This window comes from Ranitomeya variabilis, chromosome 6 (assembly GCF_051348905.1).
Source record: "Ranitomeya variabilis isolate aRanVar5 chromosome 6, aRanVar5.hap1, whole genome shotgun sequence".
Classification (NCBI taxonomy): Eukaryota; Metazoa; Chordata; class Amphibia; order Anura; family Dendrobatidae; genus Ranitomeya; species Ranitomeya variabilis.
In genome coordinates this window covers 569,653,811-569,678,815 of record NC_135237.1, presented here as the reverse complement: position 1 = coordinate 569,678,815, position 25,005 = coordinate 569,653,811, and the positions used below count along the sequence as shown (strand labels likewise).

At 43.5% G+C, this 25,005-nt stretch overlaps 1 protein-coding gene across 1 annotated transcript; it reads right to left on the bottom strand.

Annotated features, from left to right (window-relative positions):
• Positions 1-207: 207 nt before the first annotated feature.
• LOC143783111 (lymphocyte antigen 6E-like) lies at positions 208-9,087 on the bottom strand. The gene is made up of 3 exons (XM_077271379.1): positions 8,964-9,087; positions 5,433-5,552; positions 208-1,031 (listed from the first exon to the last, which is right to left on the bottom strand). Exons 1-3 carry the CDS (start codon positions 9,013-9,015, stop codon positions 823-825), a joined length of 381 nt encoding a protein of 126 aa, XP_077127494.1. The 5' UTR covers positions 9,016-9,087; the 3' UTR covers positions 208-822.
• Between the last annotated feature and the right edge of the window lie 15,918 nt (positions 9,088-25,005).

Genomic DNA, 25,005 nt, shown 5'->3' with positions numbered 1-25,005 from the left:
AGGAATAGTTAGTGCTAAGGTGAGGAATAGGGTTAGAGCTAAGGCTCGGGTGAGGGATAGAATTAGTGCTATGGTGAGAGCTACATTTAGTGATACAGTTAGCTCTAGCGTGAGGGAAAGGTTGGTTATGGCTGAAGTTTGGGAAATGGTAACAATGTAGTTTTACATAAAAAAAGACAAAAATGTAATAATAAGATAAAGTCAGTATCAATGTGTATACCTTTAATTAATTTCATGTTGGATTTTGGCAAAAGCAGAAATTAGAGGGTCAAAGGCAAACGTTACTTACATTATTGTTTTCCTAATACGTTTGATAGGGGATAAGAGGCTCAATACTGGACTAGAGGAAGGGCTCAGGGAGCTCTAGTTGTCCATGGGGCACACAATCTTTGCCTTGCCCCGGGCACACGCAGCCCAAGGTACTTGATGCCCATAATTTTGGTTACTATATGGTTTGTACATGGAAGCCAATTAGACTTATAATATACCTGACACAGAGGCTGGAGAACCTAACCGCATCCTGCTCGCACAGCTGAGGGTTTGTCACAGTGATATCCTCCGTGGGGTAAACACATTATGACAGATCTCTGCTCATAATATTTTGTTACAATGTATCAGACTGTATCAGAGGATTGTCTTGACTGGATACGATTTTAGCAATCCCTCAGCTGTGAAAAGTATAAGGTCAATCAAGACGTATACTCTACAGATGTGAACAAGATTCTTTTCATTCATTGAATGGAAGCGGAGATCTTAGAAATGGGAAGAAAAATGAAATGTATGTCCGTGAAGTTCTGATCTCTTTATTTCTGTGTTCTGCGGTTACAGGACTGAGCTCCTCAGGATTGTCAGGAGGGATCCCAGCGCCAGGATGATGGCGGCAGAGCTGGCCTTGATGCTGGTGCCGCCGCTGACGTTACACAGGTCGGTTGTGCAGCAGGAGGTGGAACCAGAAGCCAAGGAAATACCGGTGCTGCTCGCAGTGCAGGTCAATGCACATGACTTAGAGATGGAAGTGGCCGAGATCGCACCTACAGCGGAAAAAAGCAGATTTGATGAATTGACCGGGATTGGAAGGGTTAAAAGCTGCTCACGACAAGAATGTAGTTTACAAGTCACTGGGCAGAATGCTGTGTACAGTACCGGGCCCCTGTGTACAAGGAGGACGAGGGGGCAACCTCTGCCTCTAGAAGAAAGGTTGTATCATCATCACACATGAGATTCTTTGTGATATCAGCAATGTGACTATGGATTCTTTACTGTTCGAGCAGTGACACTATAGATTTTGTACTATACAAGCAAAGACACTATGGATTACTCATTGTATGAACAGGGACTCTACTGATTATCTAGTGTAGGAGCAGTAATACTACGGATTCCTTACTGTATAAGCAGTGAGACTATGGATTCTTTACTGTAAGAACAGTGAGACTATGGATTCTTTGCTGTAAGAACAGTGAGACTATGGATTCTTTACTGTAAGAGCAGAGAGACTATAGATTCTTTACTGTAAGAGCAGAGAGACTATGGATTCTTTGCTGTAAGAACAGTGAGACTATGGATTCTTTACTGTAAGAGCAGAGAGACTATAGATTCTTTACTGTAAGAGCAGAGAGACTATGGATTATATACTGTAAGAGCAGTGAGACTATGGATTATATACTGTAAGAGCAGTGAGACTATGGATTCTTTACTGTAAGAGCAGTGAGACTATGGATTATATACTGTAAGAGCAGTGAGACTATGGATTATATACTGTAAGAGCAGTGAGACTATGGGTTCTTTACTGTAAGAGCAATGAGACTATGGATTCTTTACTGTAAGAGCAGTGAGACTGGATTCTTTACTGTAAGAGCAGTGAGACTATGGATTATTTACTGTAAGAGCAGTGAGACTATGGATTCTTTACTGTAAGAGCAGTAAGACTATGGATTCTTTACTGTAAGAGCAGTGAGCCTATGGATTATATACTGTAACAGCAATGAGACTATCGATTCTTTACTGTAAGAGCAGTGAGACTATGGATTCTTTACTGTAAGAGCAGTGAGACTATGGATTATATACTGTAAGAGCAATGAGACTATGGATTATTTACTGTAAGAGCAATGAGACTATGGATTCCTTACTGTAAGAGCAGTGAGGCTATGGATTCTTTACAGTAAGAACAGTGAGACTATGGATTCTTTACAGTAAGAGCAGTGAGACTATGGATTCTTTACTGTAAGAGCAGTGAGACTGTGGATTCTTTACTGTAAGAGCAGTGAGACTATGGATTCTTTACTGTATGAGTAGAGAGACTATGGATTCTTTACTGTAAGAACAGTGAGACTATGGATTTCTTACTGTAAGAGCAGTGAGGCTATGGATTCTTTACAGTAAGAACAGTGAGACTATGGATTCTTTACTGTAAGAGCAGTGAGACTATGGATTCTTTACTGTAAGAGCAGTGAGACTGTGGATTCTTTACTGTAAGAGCAGCGAGACTATGGGTTCTTTACTGTAAGAGCAGTAAGACTATGGATTCTTTACTGTATGAGCAGAGAGACTATGGATTATTTACTGTATGAGCAGTGAGACTATGGATTCTTTACTGTATGAGCAGTGAGACTGTGGATTCTTTACTGTAAGAGCAGTGAGACTATGGATTCTTTACTGTATGAGCAGAGAGATTATGGATTCTTTACTGTAAGAGCAGTGAGACTGGATTCTTTACTGTAAGAGCAGTGAGATTATGGGTTCTTTACTGTAAGATCAGCAAGACTATGGATTCTTTACAGTAAGAGCAGTGAGACTATGGATTCTTTACTGTAAGAGCAGTGAGACTATGAATTCTTTACTGTATGAGCAGAGAGACTATGGATTCTTTACTGTAAGAGCAGTGAGACTATGGATTATTTACTGTAAGAGCAGTGAGACTATGGATTCTTTACTGTATGAGCAGAGAGACTATGGATTCTTTACTGTAAGAGCAGTGAGACTATGGATTCTTTACTGTAAGAGCAGAGAGACTATAGATTCTTTACTGTAAGAGCAGAGAGACTATGGATTCTTTACTGTATGAGCAGTGAGACTATGGATTCTTTACTGTAAGAGCAGTAAGACTATGGATTCTTTACTGTATGAGCAGAGAGACTATGGATTCTTTACTGTAAGAGCAGTGAGACTTATGGATTCTTTACTGTAAGAGCAGTGAGCCTATGGATTATATACTGTAAGAGCAGTGAGACTATGGATTATATACTGTAAGAGCAGTGAGACTATGGATTATATACTGTAAGAGCAGTGAGACTATGGGTTCTTTACTGTAAGAGCAATGAGACTATGGATTCTTTACTGTAAGAGCAGTGAGACTATGGATTCTTTACTGTAAGAGCAGTGAGACTATGGATTATTTACTGTAAGAGCAGTGAGACTATGGATTCTTTACTGTAAGAGCAGTAAGACTATGGATTCTTTACTGTAAGAGCAGTGAGCCTATGGATTATATACTGTAAGAGCAATGAGACTATGGATTCTTTACAGTAAGAGCAGTGAGACTATGGATTCTTTACAGTAAGAGCAGTGAGACTATGGATTATATACTGTAAGAGCAATGAGACTATGGATTATTTACTGTAAGAGCAATGAGACTATGGATTCCTTACTGTATGAGCAGAGAGACTATGGATTCTTTACTGTAAGAGCAGTGAGACTGTGGATTCTTTACTGTAAGAGCAGCGAGACTATGGGTTCTTTACTGTAAGAGCAGTAAGACTATGGATTCTTTACTGTATGAGCAGAGAGACTATGGATTATTTACTGTATGAGCAGTGGGACTATGGATTCTTTACTGTATGAGCAGTGAGACTGTGGATTCTTTACTGTAAGAGCAGTGAGACTATGGATTCTTTACTGTATGAGCAGAGAGACTATGGATTCTTTACTGTAAGAGCAGTGAGACTGGATTCTTTACTGTAAGAGCAGTGAGACTATGGGTTCTTTACTGTAAGATCAGCAAGACTATGGATTCTTTACAGTAAGAGCAGTGAGACTATGGATTCTTTACTGTAAGAGCAGTGAGACTATGAATTCTTAACTGTATGAACAGTGAGACTATAGATTCTTTACTGTAAGAACAGTGAGACTATGGATTCTTTACAGCAAGAGCAGTGAGACTATGGATTCTTTACTGTATCAGGTTCCTTGCATCATGTTCTCACACACTTTATGCAGTTAATAGCACTCTGTGTCTGTACTGCTACATACTTAGGCTGTTAACTGGTTCATGCAGCTTTACATGAACACCCGAGCCTTACACTATGGCTGGTCCAAATAACTAAAGCAATTGTTACCATCCACCTCTCGTGTCTCCCCTTTTCCTCATAGTTTGTAAGCTTGCGAGCAGCAGGGCCCTCATTCCTCCTGGTATCTATTTTGAACTGTGATTTCTGTTATGCTGTAATGTCTATTGTCTGTACAAGTCCCCTCTATAAGTTGTAAAGCGCTGCGGAATATGTTGGCGCTATATAAATAAAAATTATTATTATTATTATTATTACTGTAAGAGCAGTGAGACTATGGATTCCTTACTGTAAGATTAGTGAGACTATGGATTATTTACTGTAAGAGCAGTGAGACTATGGATTCTTTACTGTAAGAGCAGTGAGACTATGAATTCTTTACTGTAAGAGCAGAGAGACTATGGATTCTTTACAGTAAGAGCAGAGAGACTATGGATTCTTTACAGTAAGAGCAGAGAGACTATGGATTATATACTGTAAGAGCAGTGAGACAATGTATTTTTACTGGAAGATCAGAGAGGCTATGGATTCTTTACAGTAGGAGCAGTGAGACTATGGATTCTTTACTGTAAGAGCAGTGAGACTATGAATTCTTTACTGTAAGAGCAGAGAGACTATGGATTCTTTACAGTGAGAGCAGAGAGACTATGGATTCTTTACTGTAAGAGCAGTGAGACAATGTATTTTTACTGGAAGATCAGAGAGGCTATGGATTCTTTACAGTAGGAGCAGTGAGACTATGGATTCTTTACTGTAAGAGCAGTGAGACGATGGATTCTTTACTGTATGAGCAGAGAGGCTATGGATTCTTTACTGTAAGAGCAGTGAGACAATGTATTTTTTACTGGAAGATCAGAGAGGCTATGGATTCTTTACAGTAGGAGCAGTGAGACTCTGGATTCTTTACTGTAAGAGCAGTCAGACGATGGATTCTTTACTGTAAGAGCAGTGAGACTATGGATTCTTTACTGTAAGAGCAGTGAGACTATGGATTACTTACTGTAAGAGCAGAGTGACTGTAGACGTTTCTGCTATAACATGTTATAACTAGGCTATATAAAATGATGACATATGCACAGTCCGTGTAGACCGGTGCTCGGCTGGAGCTGACTGTACAGGACTACGACCATAAAACCAAAATGCTGAGCTCACCGATTCCGACTGACGCCACTATCGTCTGACAATACGTTTCTCCATTAGTGCAGTTTGCCGCAGTCTGACAATTGGAGTTGGAACTTGCTGAGGTACAGACGTAGCATTTCAGAGAGTAAGCTGCGGGCAGAAGAGAAACATTACAGTGGGCGACCGGACGTATATCCCATCCTAGTGTAGACATGGAGGATCGGCCTCGCCTAGCAGCTCGCTCTCGGCATTTATGTGTGCTCACGTAAAGATATCTAGTATCGGGGCTTTCCTGGAAATCCAACTCTAGTATGCCAACGATGCCGAGGTCCCCGGGTAACCAGGGTAAACATCGGGTTACTAAGCGCAGGGCCGCGCTTAGTAACCCGATGTTTACCCTGGTTACCAGCGTAAAATGTAAAAAAAAAAAAACACTACATACTCACATTCGTGTCCCCCGGCGTCCGCTTCCTGCACTGACTGAGCGCCAGCCCTAACAACAGAGCGGTGACGTCACCGCTGTGCTGTACTTTCACTTTCACTTTACGGCGCTCAGTCAGTGTGGGAAGCGGACACCGGGGGACGCGAAGGTGAGTATGTAGTGTTTGTTTTTTTTACATTTTACACTGGTAACCAGGGTAAGCATCGGGTTACTAAGCGCAGCCCTGCGCTTAGTAACCCGATGTTTACCCTGGTTACCAGAGTAAAACATCGCTGGCATCGTTGCTTTTGGTGTCAAACACAACGATACACGGCGATCGGACGACCAAATAAAGTTCTGAACTTTGTTCAACGACCAGCGATATCACAGCAGGATCCTGATCGCTGCTGCCTGTCAAACTCAACGATATCGCTAGCGAGGACGCTGCAACGTCACGGATCGCTAGCGATATCGTTTAGTGTGAAGGTACCTTTACCGTCATATGTGATACTTTGCTGAACTGCTGAAGCTAATACTATCCTGTGTAATAGTCTGCTGGGCCGTGTATCTAATCATCTCATGTGTGATACGGTCTGCTGAGCCGTGTAGCTAATCCTATATACACTGTGTGCAGAATTATTCGGCAAGTTGTATTTTGGTCACATGATACTTTTTATACATGTCGTCCTACCCCAAGCTGTTCAGGCTTGAGAGCCAACTACCAGTTCAGTAAGTCAGGTGATGTGCATCTCTGTAATGAGGAGGGGTGTTGTCTAATGACATCAGAACCCTATATAAGGTGTGCTTAATTATTAGGGAACTTCCTTTCCTTTGGCAAAATGGGTCAGAAAAGAGATTTGACGGCTCTGAAAAGTCCACAATTGTGAGATGTCTTGCAGAGGGATGCAGCAGTCCTGAAATTGCCAAACTTTTGAAGCGTGATCACCGAACAATCGAGCGTTTCATGGCAAATAGCCAACAGGGTCACAAGAAGCGGGTTGGGCAAAAAAGGCACAAAATAACTGCCCATGAATTGAGGAAAATCAAGCGTGAAGCTGCCAAGATGCCATTTGCCACCAGTTTTGCCATATTTCAGAGCTGCAACGTTACTGGAGTAACAAAAAGCACAAGGTGTGCGATACTCAGGGACATGGCCAAGGTAAGGAAGGCTGAAAAACGACCACCTGTGAACAAGGAACATAAGATAAAACGTCAAGACTGGGCCAAGAAATATCTTAAGACAGACTCTTCAAAGGTTTTCTGGACTGATGAAATGAGGGTGACTCTTGATGGGCCAGATGGACGGGCCAGAGGCTGGATCAGTAAAGGGCAGAGAGCTCCACTCCGACTCAGACGCCAGCAAGGTGGTGGTGGGGGACTGGTATGGGCTGGGATCATCAAAGATGAACTTGTGGGACCTTATCGGGTTGAGGATGGAGTGAAGCTCAACTCCCAGACCTACTGCCAGTTTCTGGAAGACAACTTCTACAGAAGAAGTCGGTATCGTTCAAGAAAAACATGATTTCCATGCAGGACAATGCTCCATCACAGCCTCCAACTACTCCGCAGCGTGGCTGGCCAGTAAAGCTCTCAAAGAAGGAAAAATAATGACATGGCCCCTTGTTCACCTGATCTGAACCCCATAGAGAACCTGTGGTCCCTCATAAAATGTGAGATCTACAGGGAGGGAAAACAGTCCACCTCTCGGAGCAGTGTCTGGGGGCTGTGGTGGCTGCTGCACGCAATGTTCATCGTAAACAGATCAAGCAACTGACAGAATCTATGGATGGAGGCTGCCGAGTGTCATCATAAAGAAAGGGGGCTATATTGGTCACTCATTTCTTGGGGTATTGTTTTTGCATGTCAGAAATGTTTATTTCTAAATTTTGTGCAGTTATATTGGTTTACCTGGTGAAAATAAACAAGTGAGATGGGAACATATTTGGTTTTTATTAAGTTGCCTAATAATTCTGCACAGTAATAATTACCTGCACAAACAGATATCCTCCTAAGATACCAAATAAAAAATAAAAAAAAACACTCCAACTTCCAAAAATATTAAGCTCTGGTATTTATGAGTCTTTTGGGTTGATTGAGAACATAGTTGTTGATCAATAATAAAAATAATCCTCTAAAATACAACTTGCCTAATAATTCTGCACACAGTGTAGTGTGATACTTACTGCTGAGCTGTGTATCTAATCCTATCCTGTGTGATACTGACTGCTGAGCTGTGTATCTAATCCTATCCTGTGTGATACTGACTGCTGAGCTGTGTATCTAATCCTCTCCTGTGTGATACTGACTGCTGAGCTGTGTATCTAATCCTCTCCTGTGTGATACTGACTGCTGAGCCGTGTATCTAATCCTCTCCTGTGTGATACTGACTGCTGAGCCGTGTATCTAATCCTATCCTGTGTGATACTGACTGCTGAGCCGTGTATCTAATCCTATCCTGTGTGATACTGTCTGCTGAGCTGTGTATCTAATCCTATCCTGTGTGATACTGACTGCTGAGCCATGTATCTAATCCTATCCTGTGTGATACTGACTGCTGAGCCGTGTATCTAATCCTCTCCTGTGTGATACTGACTACTGAGCCGTGTATCTAATCCTATCCTGTGTGATACTGTCTGCTGAGCCGTGTATCTAATCCTATCCTGTGTGATACTGACTGCTGAGCCGTGTATCTAATCCCATCATATGTGCAGAGCTGCTGAATCTAATACATCATGTGTGAGACTCTCTGCTGAGCTGCTGTATTAATCCCATCATGTGTGATACTTTGTGCTGAGCTGTGTATCTAATCTTATACTGTGTGATACTCTCTGCTGAGCTGCTGTATCTAATCCCATCATGTGTGATAATCTCTGCTGAGCTGCTGTATCTAATCCCATCATGTGTGATAATCTCTGCTGAGCTGCTGTATCTAATCGCATCATGTGTGATATTCTCTGCTGAGCTGCTGTATCTAATCCCATCATGTGTGATACTTTGTGCTGAGCTGTGTATCTAATCTTATCCTGTGTGATACGGTGTGCTGAGCTACTGTATCTAACCCGACCATGTGTGATACTCTCTGCTGAGCCCCATTATTGCAGTACCAGCAGTGCGGGGGTCGGACAGGTGCAGGGTCTTACCTGTGGCCGCGCAGAGGGCGATGACCAGGAGGAGGTTTGTGTGCGCTGCCATTGTGCGGTGTGACCGGTGAGGATGCTCTTCTCTATATATACAGCTCTTTGTGTGTTTATAAAAATGTTTCCATGAAAACCATAATTGTCCTCATTCACCCAATGTAAGTAATGATGTAAGGACGGCAAACAGAGACAAACAAAACACACGAGCGGCTAACAACCCATACATGTGCGGACAATACGTGTCACATACCTGCAACCCCAATTATCTCACCAACAACTAGTAACTAATAACGCCACAATAACCTCTAACCTCACAGTGTCCATATACAGTGCTGTGAAAAAGTGTTCGCCCCTTCCTGATTTCCTATTATTTTGCATGTTTGTCACACTGAAATGTTACCGATCACCAAACAAATGTAAAGATTAGACAAAGATAACAGAAGGAATCACAAAATGCAGTTTATACATAAACATGAAGGTCTTTATTACTAAGATAAAAAGAAATCCAAACCTCCAGGGCCCTGTGTGAAAAAGTGATTGCACCCCCCCTTCCTTAAAAACATAAATTAACTGTAGTTTACCACATCTTTGGGAAGCTGAGGTCACATTCCCTAGCCACACACAGGCCTGATTACTGCCACACCTGTCCTCAATGAAGAAATCACTTAAAAAGGACCTGCCTGACTAATTTAAGTAGACCAAAAGATCCTCAAAAGCTAGACCTCATGCCACGATCCAAAGAAATTCTGAAACAAATGAGAAAAAAATTAATTGAGATCTATCAGTGTAGAGAAGTTTATAAAGCCATTTCTTAAGCTTTGGGACTCCAGTGAACCACAGTAAGAGCCACTATTCACAAATGAGAGAAAACATGTAACAATGGAGAACCTTCCTAGGAATTGCCGGCAGACCAAAATTACACCAAGAGCACAATGATTACTCATCCAAGAGGTCCTGAAAGACCCCACAACAACATCCAAAGAACTGTTGACCTCACTTACCTCAGTTAACCCCTTAGTGACAGAGCCAATTTGCAGCTTAATGACCGGGCCAATTTTTACAATTCTGACCACTGTCCCTTTATGAGGTAATGACTCTGGAGCTTCCATGGATCCTGCTGATTCTGAGAATGTTTCTTCGTGACATATTGTACTTCATGTTAGTGGTAACATTTCTTCTATATTACTTGGATTCATTTATGAAAAAAACGGAAATATGGTGAATTTTTTTTAAATTTTGCCATTTTCAAACTTTTAGTTTTTGTGCCCTTAAATCAGAGAGATATGTCACACAAGATACTTACTAAATAACATTTCCCACATGTCTAATTTACATCAGCACAATTTTGGAAAATGTTGGAATTTTTGTTTTTTTGTTAGGAAGTTATAAGGGTTAAAAGTTGACCAGTGATTTCTCATTTTTGCAACAAAATTTACAAAACCATTTTTTTTAGGGACCACCTAACATTTGAAGTTAGTTTGAAGGGTCTATATGGCTGAAAATACCCAAAAGTGACACCATTCTAAAAACTGCACCCCTCAAGGTGCTCAAAACTACATTCAAGAAGTTTATTAACCCTTTACATGCTTCACAGGAAGTGAAGCAATGTGGAAGGAAAAAATGGACATTTAACTTTTTTTTTTACAAACATTGTACTTGAGAACCTTTTTTTTTTTCACAAGTGCAAAAAGGGAAAATGAACCACAAAATTTGTTGTGCAATTTCTTCTGAATGCGCCGATATCCCATATGTGGGGGTAAACCACTCTTTGGGCGCACAGCAGAGCTTGGAAGGGAAGGAGCGCCGTTTGACTTTTTCAATGCAGAATTGGCTGGATTTGAGATCGGACGCCATGTTTCGTTTGGAGAGCCCCTGATGTGTCTAAACAGTAGAAACCCCCCACAAGTGACCCCATTTTAGAAACTAGACCCCTAAGGAACTTATCTAGATGTGTGGTGAGCACTTTCAATGCCCAAGTGCTTCACAGAGGTTTATAATGGAGAGCATGAAAATAAAAAATCCTTTTTTTTCCGCAAAAATGACTTTTTAGCCCCCATTTTTTTTTATTTTCCCAAGGGTAACAGGAGAAATTGGACCCCAAAACTTATTGTCCAATTTGTCCTGAGTACGCTGATGCCCCATATGTTCGGTAAACCACTGTTTAGGCACATGGCAAAGCTCAGAAGAGAGGGAGCACCATTTGACTTTTTGAACACAAAATTGGCTGGAATCAATGGTAGCGCCATGTCACGTTTGTAGACCCCCTGTTGTACCTAAACAGTGGAAACCCCCCAATTCTAACTCCAACTCTAACCCCAACACACCCCTAACAATAATCCCAAGCCTAACCATAACCCTAATCCCAACCCCAACCATAACCCTAACCACAAACCTAACCCTAATCTCAACCCTAATTAAAACCCTAACCCTAAAACTAACCCTAATCCCAACCCTAGCCACAACCCTAATCCCAACACACCCCTAACTCTAATCCCACCCCTAACCCTAATCCCAACCCTAACTCTAATCCCAACCTCAACACTAACCCTAATCCCAACCCTAACCCTAACTTTAGCCTCAAGCCTAACCCTAAATTTTGCCCCAACCCTAACCCTAACTTTAGCCCAACTCACTTTAGCCCAACCCTAGCCCCAGTGGGAAAATAGAAATAAATGCATTTTCTTTATTTTATTATTTTTGCCTAACTAAGGGGGTGATTAATTGGGGTTTATTTACATTTTTTTTATTTTGATCACTGTGATAGGGTCTATCACAGTGACCAAAATGAACCAATAGGAAAAATCTTCTTATTGTTGCTGGGGGCAGCAGCGGCCGTGGGGGGAAGCAGGGGGACCCAGGGACACCGGGAAACACTGGTAGTGTAGTTGGATGTGCAGGCCAGCATCTGGAGTGGCATGGAACTGAGGAGCTTGATATGCTACATCGTATGCAGAACAGCAGAGCTGAGTTTGTGGATCAGCACTTTGGCACAGCAAAGCAGAGTATGCAGTCATGCATCTTGCTGCATAGAAAAGTTTGTGAAAAGGCACAGTATGGAGAATGTGAAGAAGAGTCTAGTGATTATGAAGTTTGGCAAGTACAAAGTAGGGAAGAGGGGAGAGGAAGCCATCTCATCCAGAGGACAGAACCCTCAACCCTAGCAGGGGAATCCAGCCCAGCCGGCAACTGATCTCCAAAACTCCAAAGACCATGCATCCATCCATCGATCCATGGCTCCAGATCATCTCCCCTCAAAGTCACTCTCCCAACTTCCTGACTGAACATGTGGATTGTTTTCCTCCCTTCCCCTTAAACATTTGCTTTAAGCTCAACGGATTGAAGCATATTCCAGCATCCCATCACCTAGGACTGCACGTAAGACCCCTGTGGTGGCGGCTCCCCTGGGTCTACAATCCCCATCCACACAATGTTTTATACATTCATTTATATTAATATACATATATACATATTTAGGGAGGACTGTAGAGTCTTTGTTTCCTCCTTAATGTTACCCATTTCGCTTTCTTCATGTTTAACTATCAGCTTCATGACCATCATTGAACCGGCTGAGAGGATCTGATTCCATTCGCTTCGAAATGTGTCTGTGCAAAAAGCATAAAGGTAGATTTCCAGTGGCGTTATTGTAGGAACACGGAGTATACACGCATATAATGATCTATATGACGAGACTAGATGAATGCAGCATGTAACATATGACATATGTATCGAGCTTCTTCTGTGCAGTGCGCTAGTATAGCTGGAAAAGCTACTGCCCGTAATCTGTAAGACTGCCACAGACCCGACAGGTGGCTAGGCGGTATGCCAAGGTATTCACTGCACGGTATGTTCAGATAATCCTGGGACTGAAAGAAGGGATTAACGCGTATGAACAGTCATAAGGTCAGATCCAAATTGTCACTCGTGCTAGACGCAGTCCCGTTAATCGCTGGTACGCGCACTCATACCGGTTAGTAGGTACACATATGTTGGGGATTTATGCGATTGTTTGAAAATGTTATTGGAGCGCAAACAGCTCAACCTCACTATGGAGGCCATTAGGACTTAATACGTTCAGGTGAAAAATCCATTGACTTTCTTTCCGTGACATCTTTTTAATGAATTCGCATCTCCCCAATCTTCTTTTACTGTTTGGATGCCCCACAGTCCGGCACCTGAGAGCGAGCCCCATGCTTTTCTTTGTAGTGTTTGGATAGGGGGAGTCCATCAAAGTTTTTGGTAAAATTACAGATATGATCCTTTTTGTCAATGGTCTTTTGTGTGTCCAATATATTTTTTCGGGCAGGGGCATTAGATGCAGTATATAACCCCTTTTCTCCGACAAGTTCTGAAGTCTTTGATGGTAGAATGGTCCTTTCCGTTATCAATTTCTTTCTTTTTCTAGGGGAGTAGCGTGCGGCACACTTCACATCGATTGCAAGGAAAAAAAATCCATTCCTATTAATTTCTGGTGTAATAAGTCCGTTCCGACGTTTTCTGAATGCTCCACATTCTACATATACTCCGCATCCTTCCCGTAGCCCCTGTGGAAATCTACCTTTATTTATTCTATCATCACTCTCTGCCAACAAGTGGTAGTTGGCAAACTTGGCAGCTGGAACCCGGGCACTTAGTTCTCTATTTTAGTCTTCTGTGCACAAAAAAGTGGTGTAATCCTTTAGGAATCATTTACTTTGAAATCTAGGATGTTAATTTATCCAATCATGGAATTAATGGTGCTATATAAATAAATAATAATAATAATAATCCCCAGAATGCGTGATGTCTGAAATATACACTTTCACATAACTTGGGACTTTTAGGCCCCGGTGCAAATCCTATGGAGGATCTCAAATAAATGAACTTTTACAAGTTTATTTCAAAATTCCAAATAAAGATAAGAAAAATGCACAACATTGTAATTAGAACTGTTGGCAAAAAGTAAGCTACCGGGCCTAAAAGACTTAGGTTACTCATTTTAGGGCTGGATTTTTTATTTTCCAATTGTCTCATCAGAGTAACTTCTGCAGGAGTTTTTATGGCGACAGTCATCGTATTAATAGTTTTGTTGAAAATAGACACAAACTTAACTAAACGTCCGGAGTCATTGTTAATATCTGTAAAGTTTGATATTCGTGTAGAATCCATGGGTGCAAAATATGTAATAGCCACCCAGCTGCGGCACCCATCTTGGATGGAAATCACCGCACGGAGCCGCCCGAGTCCGGGTCACTTCATATAGTCAGAAGAAAAAGCCAATTCTCCAGCATTGATTATGTAGGTAAAACGTCACTTTTATTTGCTAATGATTAATATTTCTTATTGACATATCACCGAAATGCCAGAGAACTGACCGACGCGTTTCGACTTTGCCGAGTCTTAGTCGTGGTCTGCTGCATACAGGTGCCAGTGTTACTTATATACCTATCCCTCACCACACACCTGGAAAGTCACTGGTCAATCAATGGAGTATACATACGATTAACCCTATGTTGTGCAGGAAGAAAAAGGCATACAAATTAAAATATGAAAAACTCTGGTAATCAACAATAAACACATTGATTAATTATATAGCAAAATCAGATCCTGTCTTATGTTCATACAATACTTGTCATGGCTGTGATTGGGCTGGAAGTGCTCACACTGGCAAAGCTTGTGATTGGATGCACTGCAGCCTTTCAACAAACTTTGTTCGGGCTACTGAATCAGAACGGTAGCACAGACTTCTTATAGAAATTTGTTTTTGGGGTCTGAGCATGGACACTAGGTGTTTGGTACAGACCCAGAACTTTACAGTATTGGGTTCACCCATTACTACTGGTGACGTATTCATGTACTGAAGATGGTACCTTGTTGTATTTATTTACTGATGATGGTTCTGGTGATGTATTCATGTACTGATGGTGGTTCTAGCAACCTATTTATTTACTGATGATGATCCTGGTGCTGTATGTATGTCCTATTAATGGCTCTGTTGTTCTATTTATGTTCTGATAATTATATTGGTTTCATTTTCATGCACTCATGATGGTTCTGATGATGAATACATCACCATAATGATTATCACTAAATGCATACATCACCAGAGCCATAAGTAGTAGTGTCTCGATCCTTTCCAGGGTTTAATCTTGTCTGCCCTTTTTCCGGGCGGATCATGTCAAGGGTTAACTTTGCTTTGCCTCATTCTGGGTTCCAGTTTGCTATTTAGCTCCTATGCATCCTGCTGGCAGTGACAGCTATAGTTCTGCCTTCGGCATGTGAACCTGACTCTGGTAGCTCTTGATTTGTCCTGTTGTGATCCCTGACGTGCCCCGTGTCTGTTGACTCCCTCTCTCTGCCCTTTTCCCAGCGTTTCCCTGTTTTTTGGTTTTGATTCTCTGGTTTCTGACTTGACTTGTATTCGGACTCGCTTCTGCCTTCTGACTTTGTCTTATACGCTTCTGACTGTTGCTGAACCTCCTGGCCTGTTCAAGACCATGTGTTCTGCTGATCCCTTTAGTACTTCTGTCTATTGTTGTTTTTTGACTCAGCTTGTTTGACCACTCTCTCGCCACTTGGGGTCGCCTATGCTGCTGCTCTATGGTTCTTCTCTGTGTACGCAGTCTCACTTCCCTCTCAAGCTCCCTCTGGTGGAGGTTGCGTTATACTGCACTGTAGCAGCATGACAAGTAGTGCATGTATACAGCACCAGAACAGCCAACACTACATGAATTTGTCACCAGAACCAATATCAGAACAGGAATATGTTACCAGAACAACCATCAGTAAAGGAGTACAGCACCAGATCACCATCAGTTTTGTTGCAACCTGTTTTTGTCGTATGATGGATGCAAAAACCATCAGGCATATCACTTGGACTATAAAGTGGTCTAGTTAGTTTCCATTATGGTATCCGCCAAATGCTGGACACCTTAATTGAAACCAAACAGCCCCTCCATTACAGTTAAGCTATATTAATTTCCATAATACCCCTCCTCACATGGAATAAATGGCGCTATAATAATAAATAATAATAACATCCTTTGGTCTTACATTTAAAATGTAGGATGTCAGGGATGTATATCGGTATTTGCCCCTTGTATTGCATAAATGGTTTCGAACAATGAGTGATTGCACTCCCGGTTAAGCCTCACCCTTACACTACACTACTTTTTCATCAAAAAATATCAGCTAAAATAAGAAAGGTAACAATTCTAGTGGAAGTGGTGGTCAGAGCTTGTTAGCTGACCCATCGGAGGGGGTGCATTAGGGGTCCTGTCATCTTGTCTCTGACCCATTCCTTTGCTTGGGAGCTGAGAGGTGGAGTGGGGGCGCCATCAGCTTCATCTGCCTTGGACACCAAAATATCTTGTCCCCGGCCCTTCCCTCCAGCCTCCATTGTGTCTCCATGGCAGATGGAAAGATCTCTGCTTCTACATAGTGGACAGGAGGGCCAGGCTGCCTCAGATGCCCCTTCGGTAGCTATTAAGGGGCCACTTAGGGGTGACGACTACTGCATACAATTTGGGTTAGTACATTTTACAGCCTTCCTTCTATAAATAAGTAAATTAGGTCTGCATGATCAAAATCTCCGCTTGCTGTCATTGAACAGGAACATTTTTGTTTTCATGGAGTTGCTGAAAACCTCCCAATCTAGTCTGAAACAACAGGGAATTTGCTACATTAGTATCCAGCCCGGACTCCACATTGATCCATTCTACCTGCACTAATACATTGTAACAAAGCATCAGCAAAGATTACGTCTTGGTTCCAACTTATAGTATCCAATGAGAAGGAATGGAGATTGTTACGCGGCTGATGACCAGTTGCCATGTCTGGTGTCTGGGGATGGACTACACGTCCTGTCCCTGATCAGGAAAAGAACACATAAGGGGCTTGGACTTTCCGTAACTGGATTTGTTGTGGACACGGCCCGTTGTTGTTCTCAGGTTTCAGCACTATTCACTTTCACCATGATCTTAGTTTGGGAAACAATGGACACTTTTACGTTTCCTCAATTCTCCGCCATAGAGAACAACAGTTTGTATTAATCACTGTGGCCCCAGGGCGACACTATAATTACAGTCTGGGCCCTTGTATTCTCTGCCTCTGGGGCTATAATGGAGGGATTCTCAGCCATGCCAATAAGGGCTGACAATAGGGGCAAAGGGGTCCTCCTTCAGTGCATCTGTGGCAAAATGGGAGATAGAAAACCAAATATTGATCAACCAATCCGTAATAACTGGGCAACACCAGCACACACGAAAAAGAGCTGTCTTCTCCGCACGTCCCCAAACAGGATCTCCAGTGATTTGGGAAGGTGCCGTACATTTTCCCAGGAGATAGCTGCATCCATGTGTGCGAGGACTACACCTAGCTATTACTCGGGGAGATCGTACATCACAACCTAAAATCCTTATGACTTCTCCCAATCACTTTTATATAGGAATGTCTCTTCTTGGAACACGACTGGGTCCCAGAATGGGAACAGTTTTAAAGAGGTGCTGCAGCAGCTGAAAGTTTGCAGAGCATGGAGTAATGCAGGAACACCAAGGAAAAGCAATATTGGACTGAAGGGAGAGAAAGGCTCCATTCCTTGTGGAGCACCAGGGACTATAGTAGAGAGTGACGACCTCGGTGGAGAGCTGAGGTCAAGCAGACGGGAGGGAAAGAGACATTCTGCAGAAGAAGAGACAACCTGCAGGACGGGAGAAGAAGAGACATTCTGCAGAAGAAGAGACAACCTGCAGGACGGGAGAAGAAGAGGCATTCTGCCGAAGAAGAGACAACCTGCAGGATGGGAGAAGAAGAGACATTCTGCAGAAGAAAAGACAACCTGCAGGACGGGATAAGAAGAGACATTCTGCCAAAGAAGAGACAACCTGCAGGACGGGAGAAGAAGAGACATTCTGCAGAAGAAGAGACAACCTGCAGGACAGGAGAAGAGACATTCTGCAGAAGAAGAGACAACCTGCAGGACGGGAGAAGAAGAGACATTCTGCCGAAGAAGAGACAACCTGCAGGACAGGAGAAGAAGAGACATTCTGCAGAAGAAGAGACAACCTGCAGGACGGGATAAGAAGAGACATTCTGCCAAAGAAGAGACAACCTGCAGGACGGGAGAAGAAGAGACATTCTGCAGAAGAAGAGACAACCTGCAGGACAGGAGAAGAGACATTCTGCAGAAGAAGAGACAACCTGCAGGATGGGAGAAGAAGAGACATTCTGCCGAAGAAGAGACAACCTGCAGGACAGGAGAAGAAGAGACATTCTGCAGAATAAGAGACAACCTGCAGGACAGGAGAAGAAGAGACATTCTGCAGAAGAAGAGACAACCTGCAGGACGGGAGAAGAAGAGGCATTCTGCCGAAGAAGAGACAACCTGCAGGATGGGAGAAGAAGAGACATTCTGCAGAAGAAAAGACAACCTGCAGGACGGGATAAGAAGAGACATTCTGCCAAAGAAGAGACAACCTGCAGGACGGGAGAAGAAGAGACATTCTGCAGAAGAAGAGACAACCTGCAGGACAGGAGAAGAGACATTCTGCAGAAGAGACAACCTGCAGGACGGGAGAAGAAGAGACATTCTGCCGAAGAAGAGACAACCTGCAGGACAGGAGAAGAAGAGACATTCTGCAGAAGAAGAGACAACCTGCAGGACGGGATAAGAAGAGACATTCTGCCAAAGAAGAGACAACCTGCAGGACGGGAGAAGAAGAGACATTCTGCAGAAGAAGAGACAACCTGCAGGACAGGAGAAGAGACATTCTGCAGAAGAAGAGACAACCTGCAGGATGGGAGAAGAAGAGACATTCTGCCGAAGAAGAGACAACCTGCAGGACAGGAGAAGAAGAGACATTCTGCAGAAGAAGAGACAACCTGCAGGACGGGAGAGGAAGAGACATTCTGCCGAAGAAGAGACAACCTGCAAATTCAGAGACTCCCATCTGTATGAGGGCTGTTGTAGAGGCAGATGGGTCCAGAGACATGCAGTAGAGAAAGGCAGGAAACTGTGTGAGTCTGGAGGCTAACACTATGGACAGAGATCCATGGAGAACTGGAGATGAGGAGATGCCCCCCACAAGGGTTAGTTTCTGTCTGGCCCCACATGGCTTTACTGTAGTCAGGGGAGTCATTCAGTCAGAGTCCAGGACTCAGTCAAGTGCAAGTTCAGTGAGCGAGTCAGTCAGTGAAGGAGAGTAAAGCTAGACAAGACAGTGTTAGCAGGCGCAAGAAGAGGCAGATGTGGCAGAGCTGAATGGCTGCTGTCAGTCCCGGTTTCCCCACAGCTTGTGGACACATTCTAAGTTTCATCTTGGAACAGTCGGGCTTGAGGTCCGGAAGGGGTATTGAGAGCCATACACCTGCCCCCACAGGGAGAACGATATTAGCCAGGTTGCAGAGAAATTAAGGGATGGTGCTCACCAGAGAAGCTCTTATGCCAGGAGGAGACTCCCTGGGGCCAGCTAGGACAGTTGGGCCAGGGGCAAGTTGGGCAGAAAGAAACCAAAGACTGACACTCCAGGAAACATCACTAAAATGGGACTCTGTCTTACTGACTCTGACTCCTCTGGCTTCTGCTGGCCACGGGAGCTCCGCAACGTGGTCAAGTAGAGAGTACAGGAAGACTCTGGCCCGGGAGTGCCTGGCTGGGCTGCAGAGAGCCCAATTTGAGTAGCAGTGTACTGAGGGACATGTGGTTGACGTCAACCATATCAAAGGCTATGGTTTCATTAAAGAACAAGGCATAGGGGTTGGAGTCTATGTTAATAGGGCTAGGTGTCCCTTTTAACCATTGACCTATCACCTGCATAGCTTATATGTGGGGGGAAAGGTTGATTTCTGTAAGGTGTGGTGCCGCAAGGGGTGGCACGTGGTGGGCGTCACCAATCCCGCTACTACTGAAGAGATCACCCGCTGAGAGAAAGAGGAGGATTTTGAGGGGGAACACAGACACCAACGATGACACCCACCCCCGGAACACATGTTCCGGGCATCGGAACTGCCTATTCCTCCCCGAAAGGTGAGTGTGAGTACTCAAAACACCATACCAAACCGTGTTCGGGCCAAAGAAATGAGAAGCTCCTGTGCCAAAGCACCCCGTGTGGCCGTTCCAACCTTTTCGATGACCAACAACAATTCAACGAATATTATTGTAACCAAGTCTGATGTTCCGGAAGTGGACCATGGTAAGAAGTGCCCTGACCTTCTCTGGATGTGGGACTGCTCTCCTTCACGCAACACTTGGTTGACTTCTTTGACGTGAAATGAGTGAGGTTTGTTTTTTTTTCCTCCGGTGAAGCTGTTCCCTCAGTGGCCGTATGTTAGGCCAGCATTCCTGTTGAGCGCATAATGTCGTATAGAGTGACTGTTCAAGAAAGTTTTTTTCATCTGTGGTAGCCGGCTGCTACATGGAGGCTGTTGCCTCAAACTAAAAATGAACTCAGACCCTCCAGTTGGGCTGTTCTGCTTTGTGTCTGGCCATGTTTAGTCAGATGTGGACATCCTTCACGGGAGAAGAGAAGAGGGTTTGAACCTTGTTGCCTACAGTTTTTATTTTAATTCTCGTGTGATAAAATGGTCGGGGACGACCATGTTTTGCCTTGGGGGTATGTAGTGATGAGGCTGCGTGAAGATGCCGTGACAACGGGTTATTGCGTTTAATGTGTCATGATTATATAAAAGTGAATGTTATGTTTTCTCCCTATGGCCGGTGTTATATGTATGGTTCTCCTATAGGCTATGCCTAAGGCCATCCCTGGGAATATTGGAGGTCTGTCCACAAAAGGGACCACACAAGTGTAGGGATACAGTTTGCACTAAACTAGGGATTAGTTAATAGAGTTGAGATTAGCCCACAGTTTGGGAAGGGTTAGACGAGGTTTTATAGAAAAGGTTTTTCCAGGTTAGTCAGGGGAGTCATTCAGTCAGAGTCCAAGACTGCGTCAAGTGCAAGTTCAGTGAGCGAGTCAGTCAGTGAAGGAGAGTAAAGCTGGACAAGACAGTGTTAGCAGGTGCAAGAAGAGGCAGGTGCAGCAGAGCTGAACGGGTGCTGTCATTCCAGGTTTCCCCACAGCATAAGGACACATTCTAAGTTTCATCTTGGGGCAGTCTTGGCTTAATGGCCAGAAGGGGTATTGAGAGCCATACACCTGTCCCCCCAGGTAGAAAGATGTTGGCCGCGTCACAGAGAAAGGAAAGGACGGTGTTCACGCGAGAAGCTGTTATGCCAGGAATGGAGTCCCTGGGGCCGGCTAGGACAGTTGGGCTAGGGCCAAGTCGGGCAGAAAGAAAATGAAGACTGACAGGCCAGGAAACCTCACTAAAATGAGACTCTGTCTTATTCTGTATGCTGCAGCCATGTTTATCCGAATTGTACAATAAAGCTGAACCTGTTACACCGGACCCAAGGTCTCCTGACTTGTTTGAAGCAACCACCGGACCCGATCCCATGGACGGGAGGCATAATGTACTCCTGAGGGAAAAGTTAGTAAAGAACCAGCTCCACCGCACCACACACACATGACTGACTACTGTTTAGAAGAAGTGTTTCAGGGCAACCAGCATGAGTGTGTTACTAACGGTAATGTTTGAGACTCTGGTCCCAGCTCTCTTCAGGTCATTGACCAGGTCCTTCCGTGTACCTCTGACCTTTCTCAGAATCATCCTTACCACACGAGGCGAGTTCTTGCATGGAGCCCCAGACTGAGGAAGATTGACAGTCATCTGTTTCTTCCATTTTCTAATAATTGTGCCAACAGGTGTTGCCGTCTCACCAAGCTGCTTGCGTATTGTCCTGTAGCCCATCCCGGTCTTGTGCAGGTATACAGTTTTGTCCCTGGTGTCCTTAGACAGCTCTTTGGTCTTGGCCATGGTGGGGAGGTTGGAGTGTGATTGAGGTCCTTGTTGGGAAGTACCACAAACATTTCCCCTAGAGAAAGCATGGCGTATTAGCGGGCAAAACACACTTTGGGGTTGTTTACAAGCTTCTGAGGTGTGCCTCAAGCAATTGGTAAGATTATCCATGTCCATATCGCTATATGTACACAGGACTGTTCTACATGAAATTTCTGGGTGTTCTGTTTTTTGCCTGACTGTGGGACTATGCCTCTATAACCGTATTGACTCCTATATACTAAAGACTGTGTTAATTGATGGTGGACAGGTTGTCACTTTTAGGGTATGTGCACACGTTCCAGATTATTCACAGATTTTTCGCATTTTTTTTGCGAGTTTTTTCAGTGGCTTTCCGCAACAAAAACGCTTAAAAAACGCATACATTAAGCATCCCATCCGTTTTAATGGTTTCCGCAATTTTTGTGCACATGTTGCTTTTTTTTTCCACAAAACAAACGCATGCGGAAAAATACGCAGCATGTTCATTAATTTTGCGGATTTTAAGCGGATTTCCCACTATATTATTGCATTGGGAACCTCCGTAAAAAAACACGAAAAATCCGTACAAAAAAAGCGCAAAATACGAGATAAAAACGCGACAAAAAAGCGTGCAGAATTCCTGCGGAAAACCTCAGGAAATTTCTGCATTCTTTCACGTGTGCACAAAGGCTTAGAGGCGCCGTCTCAAAAAAATGGTGAAAAAGTCACATGGCACTTCTTACCTGAAAAAATAAGTATATATTGTATTGGGAAATTCTAAACTTATATATTGCCGGGCCCCAATACTGTGTGTCCTTATTTGCCGTTTTTATACATGTTATGTTGTCTATTGTCTAAACGTGTCAATAAAGATTTTTTTGTATTTTTATAAACTCCTATGTTTCTCCTTTCTGAATATGCCATTTCTGGAGTGGTTTTGTTGTGGCTAAGTGTCCTGTGCTTTGTTCACAAATCAATACGAGACTTGTTTTTTGTTTAACTGCACCCCTGCTGTATAAATATATTTTAATTAAAACCAATTACAACATCACCCATCCCAAAAAATCCAGAGAGCTGCTGGGCTGCTTGGTCAAATTAAATACATAAGATGAGTGCTGCCACCAGTCGGACACAACCAGATGCACACAGACCAATGGCCGACTGACAGCAGCGCTCAACACCCTGAGCACTACTGTACAAACGCACCTGTCCTCACAGCAAGCCATGGACAATGGTGTTTTCCAGAACACGGCCCACCAGTGCATGAAGAGACCTCCTGTTCCATTGATGCAGCTGCAGATGGGTTACTCCTCTCAGCCCCTCTATAAATAACATCCTGCATTACATTCCTCCTCTCAGCCCCTCTATACACAGCCCTCATCCTGTATTACATCCCTCCTCTCAGCCCCTCTATAAATAACATCCTGCAGTATGTCACTCACCTCAGCCCCTCTATAAACAGCCCCATCCTGCATTACATCACTCCTCTCAACCTCATCCTGCATATCCCTCACTTCAGCCCCTCTATACATAGCCCCATCCTGCAGCACATCACTCTTCTCAGCCTCTCTATACAAAGCCCCATCTTGCAGCATATCAGTTCTCTCAACACTTCTATATAAATAACATCCTGCAGTATGTCACTCACCTCAGCCCCTCTATACACAGCTCCATCCTGCAGCATACCACTTCTCTCAGTTCTTCTATACACAGGCCAATTCCAAAGTACATCCATCTTCTCACACCCCTGTGTACAGCCCCCTCCTTAACATCCCTCCTCTCAGTATATACAATCAAATTCTGCAGTGCATTGAATTATCTCTCAGCCTCATTAAACACCACATCACTCCTCTAAGCCCCTCTATACACAGACCCATCACTTCTCTCATAATCTCTTAATACAGGCCCATCCTGTAATATCACTAATCTTAGCCCCTTTATATACAGATCCATTCTGCAGCATATTGCTCTTCTCAGACCCTCATTATTATGGGGGCACTGTGGATATCAGTTATTATGGGGGCACTGTAGATATCACTTATTATAGGGCACTGTGGATGTCACTTATGGGGGCACTGTGGATATCACTTATTGTGGGGGTACTGTGGATATCGCTGTCATTATGGGGGCACTGTGGATATCACTGTTATTTTGGGGGCACTGTGGATATCACTGTTATTATGGGGACACTGTGGATATCGCTGTTATTATGGGGACACTGTGCATATCCCTGTTATTATGGGGACACTGTGCATATCCCTGTTATTATGGGGGCACTGTGGATATCACTGTTATTATGGGGACACTGTGGATATCACTGTTATTATGGGGCACTGTGGATATCACTTATTATGGGGCACTGTGGATATCACTTATTATGGGGCACTGTGGATATCACTATTATGGGGCACTGTGGATATCACTGTTATTATGGGGACACTGTGGATATCACTATTATGGGGCACTGTGGATATCACTTATTATGGGGCACTGTGGATATCACTATTATGGGGCACTGTGGATATCGCTGTTATTATGGGGACACTGTGGATATCACTATTATGGGGCACTGTGGATATCACTTATTATGGGGCACTGTGGATATCACTATTATGGGGCACTGTGGATATCACTATTATGGGGCACTGTGGATATCACTATTATGGGGCACTGTGGATATCACGGTTATTATGGGGCACTGTGAATATCACTATTATGGGGGCACTGTGGATATCTCTTATTATGTGGCACTGTGAATATCACTTATGGGGGTGTTGAGGGAGGATCTAAAGTGATCCTTCACGGTTAACCCAGTGATTTCCAAATTAATATATAAGGTGTTGCCGGCAACTGAAAATGACCAGACGGAGACGTGTGTCTCTGTATGGGGGATCGAGCAGATCTCTGGCCCCCGTTTATTCTGCATGACTTTATCATAGTCATAGAAATTACACTTCAACCAATCAGCATAAGAACACGCTCACGGTTCTTAGCCTATAAGAATGCAGGAACAATCTGTGCGTCAAAGTTTTGTAGAACAATACACCCTCAGTCTCATGTTCTACCGAGGTTGCAACAATCAAGGTCTCATCAAAATCTCATAACAGCTGTAACCTTTAGCCTACTAACAAAATTTATATCAAAACAACAAAATGGAGTCGAAAAGCACAAAAATGGAGATTCTTTCTTTTAA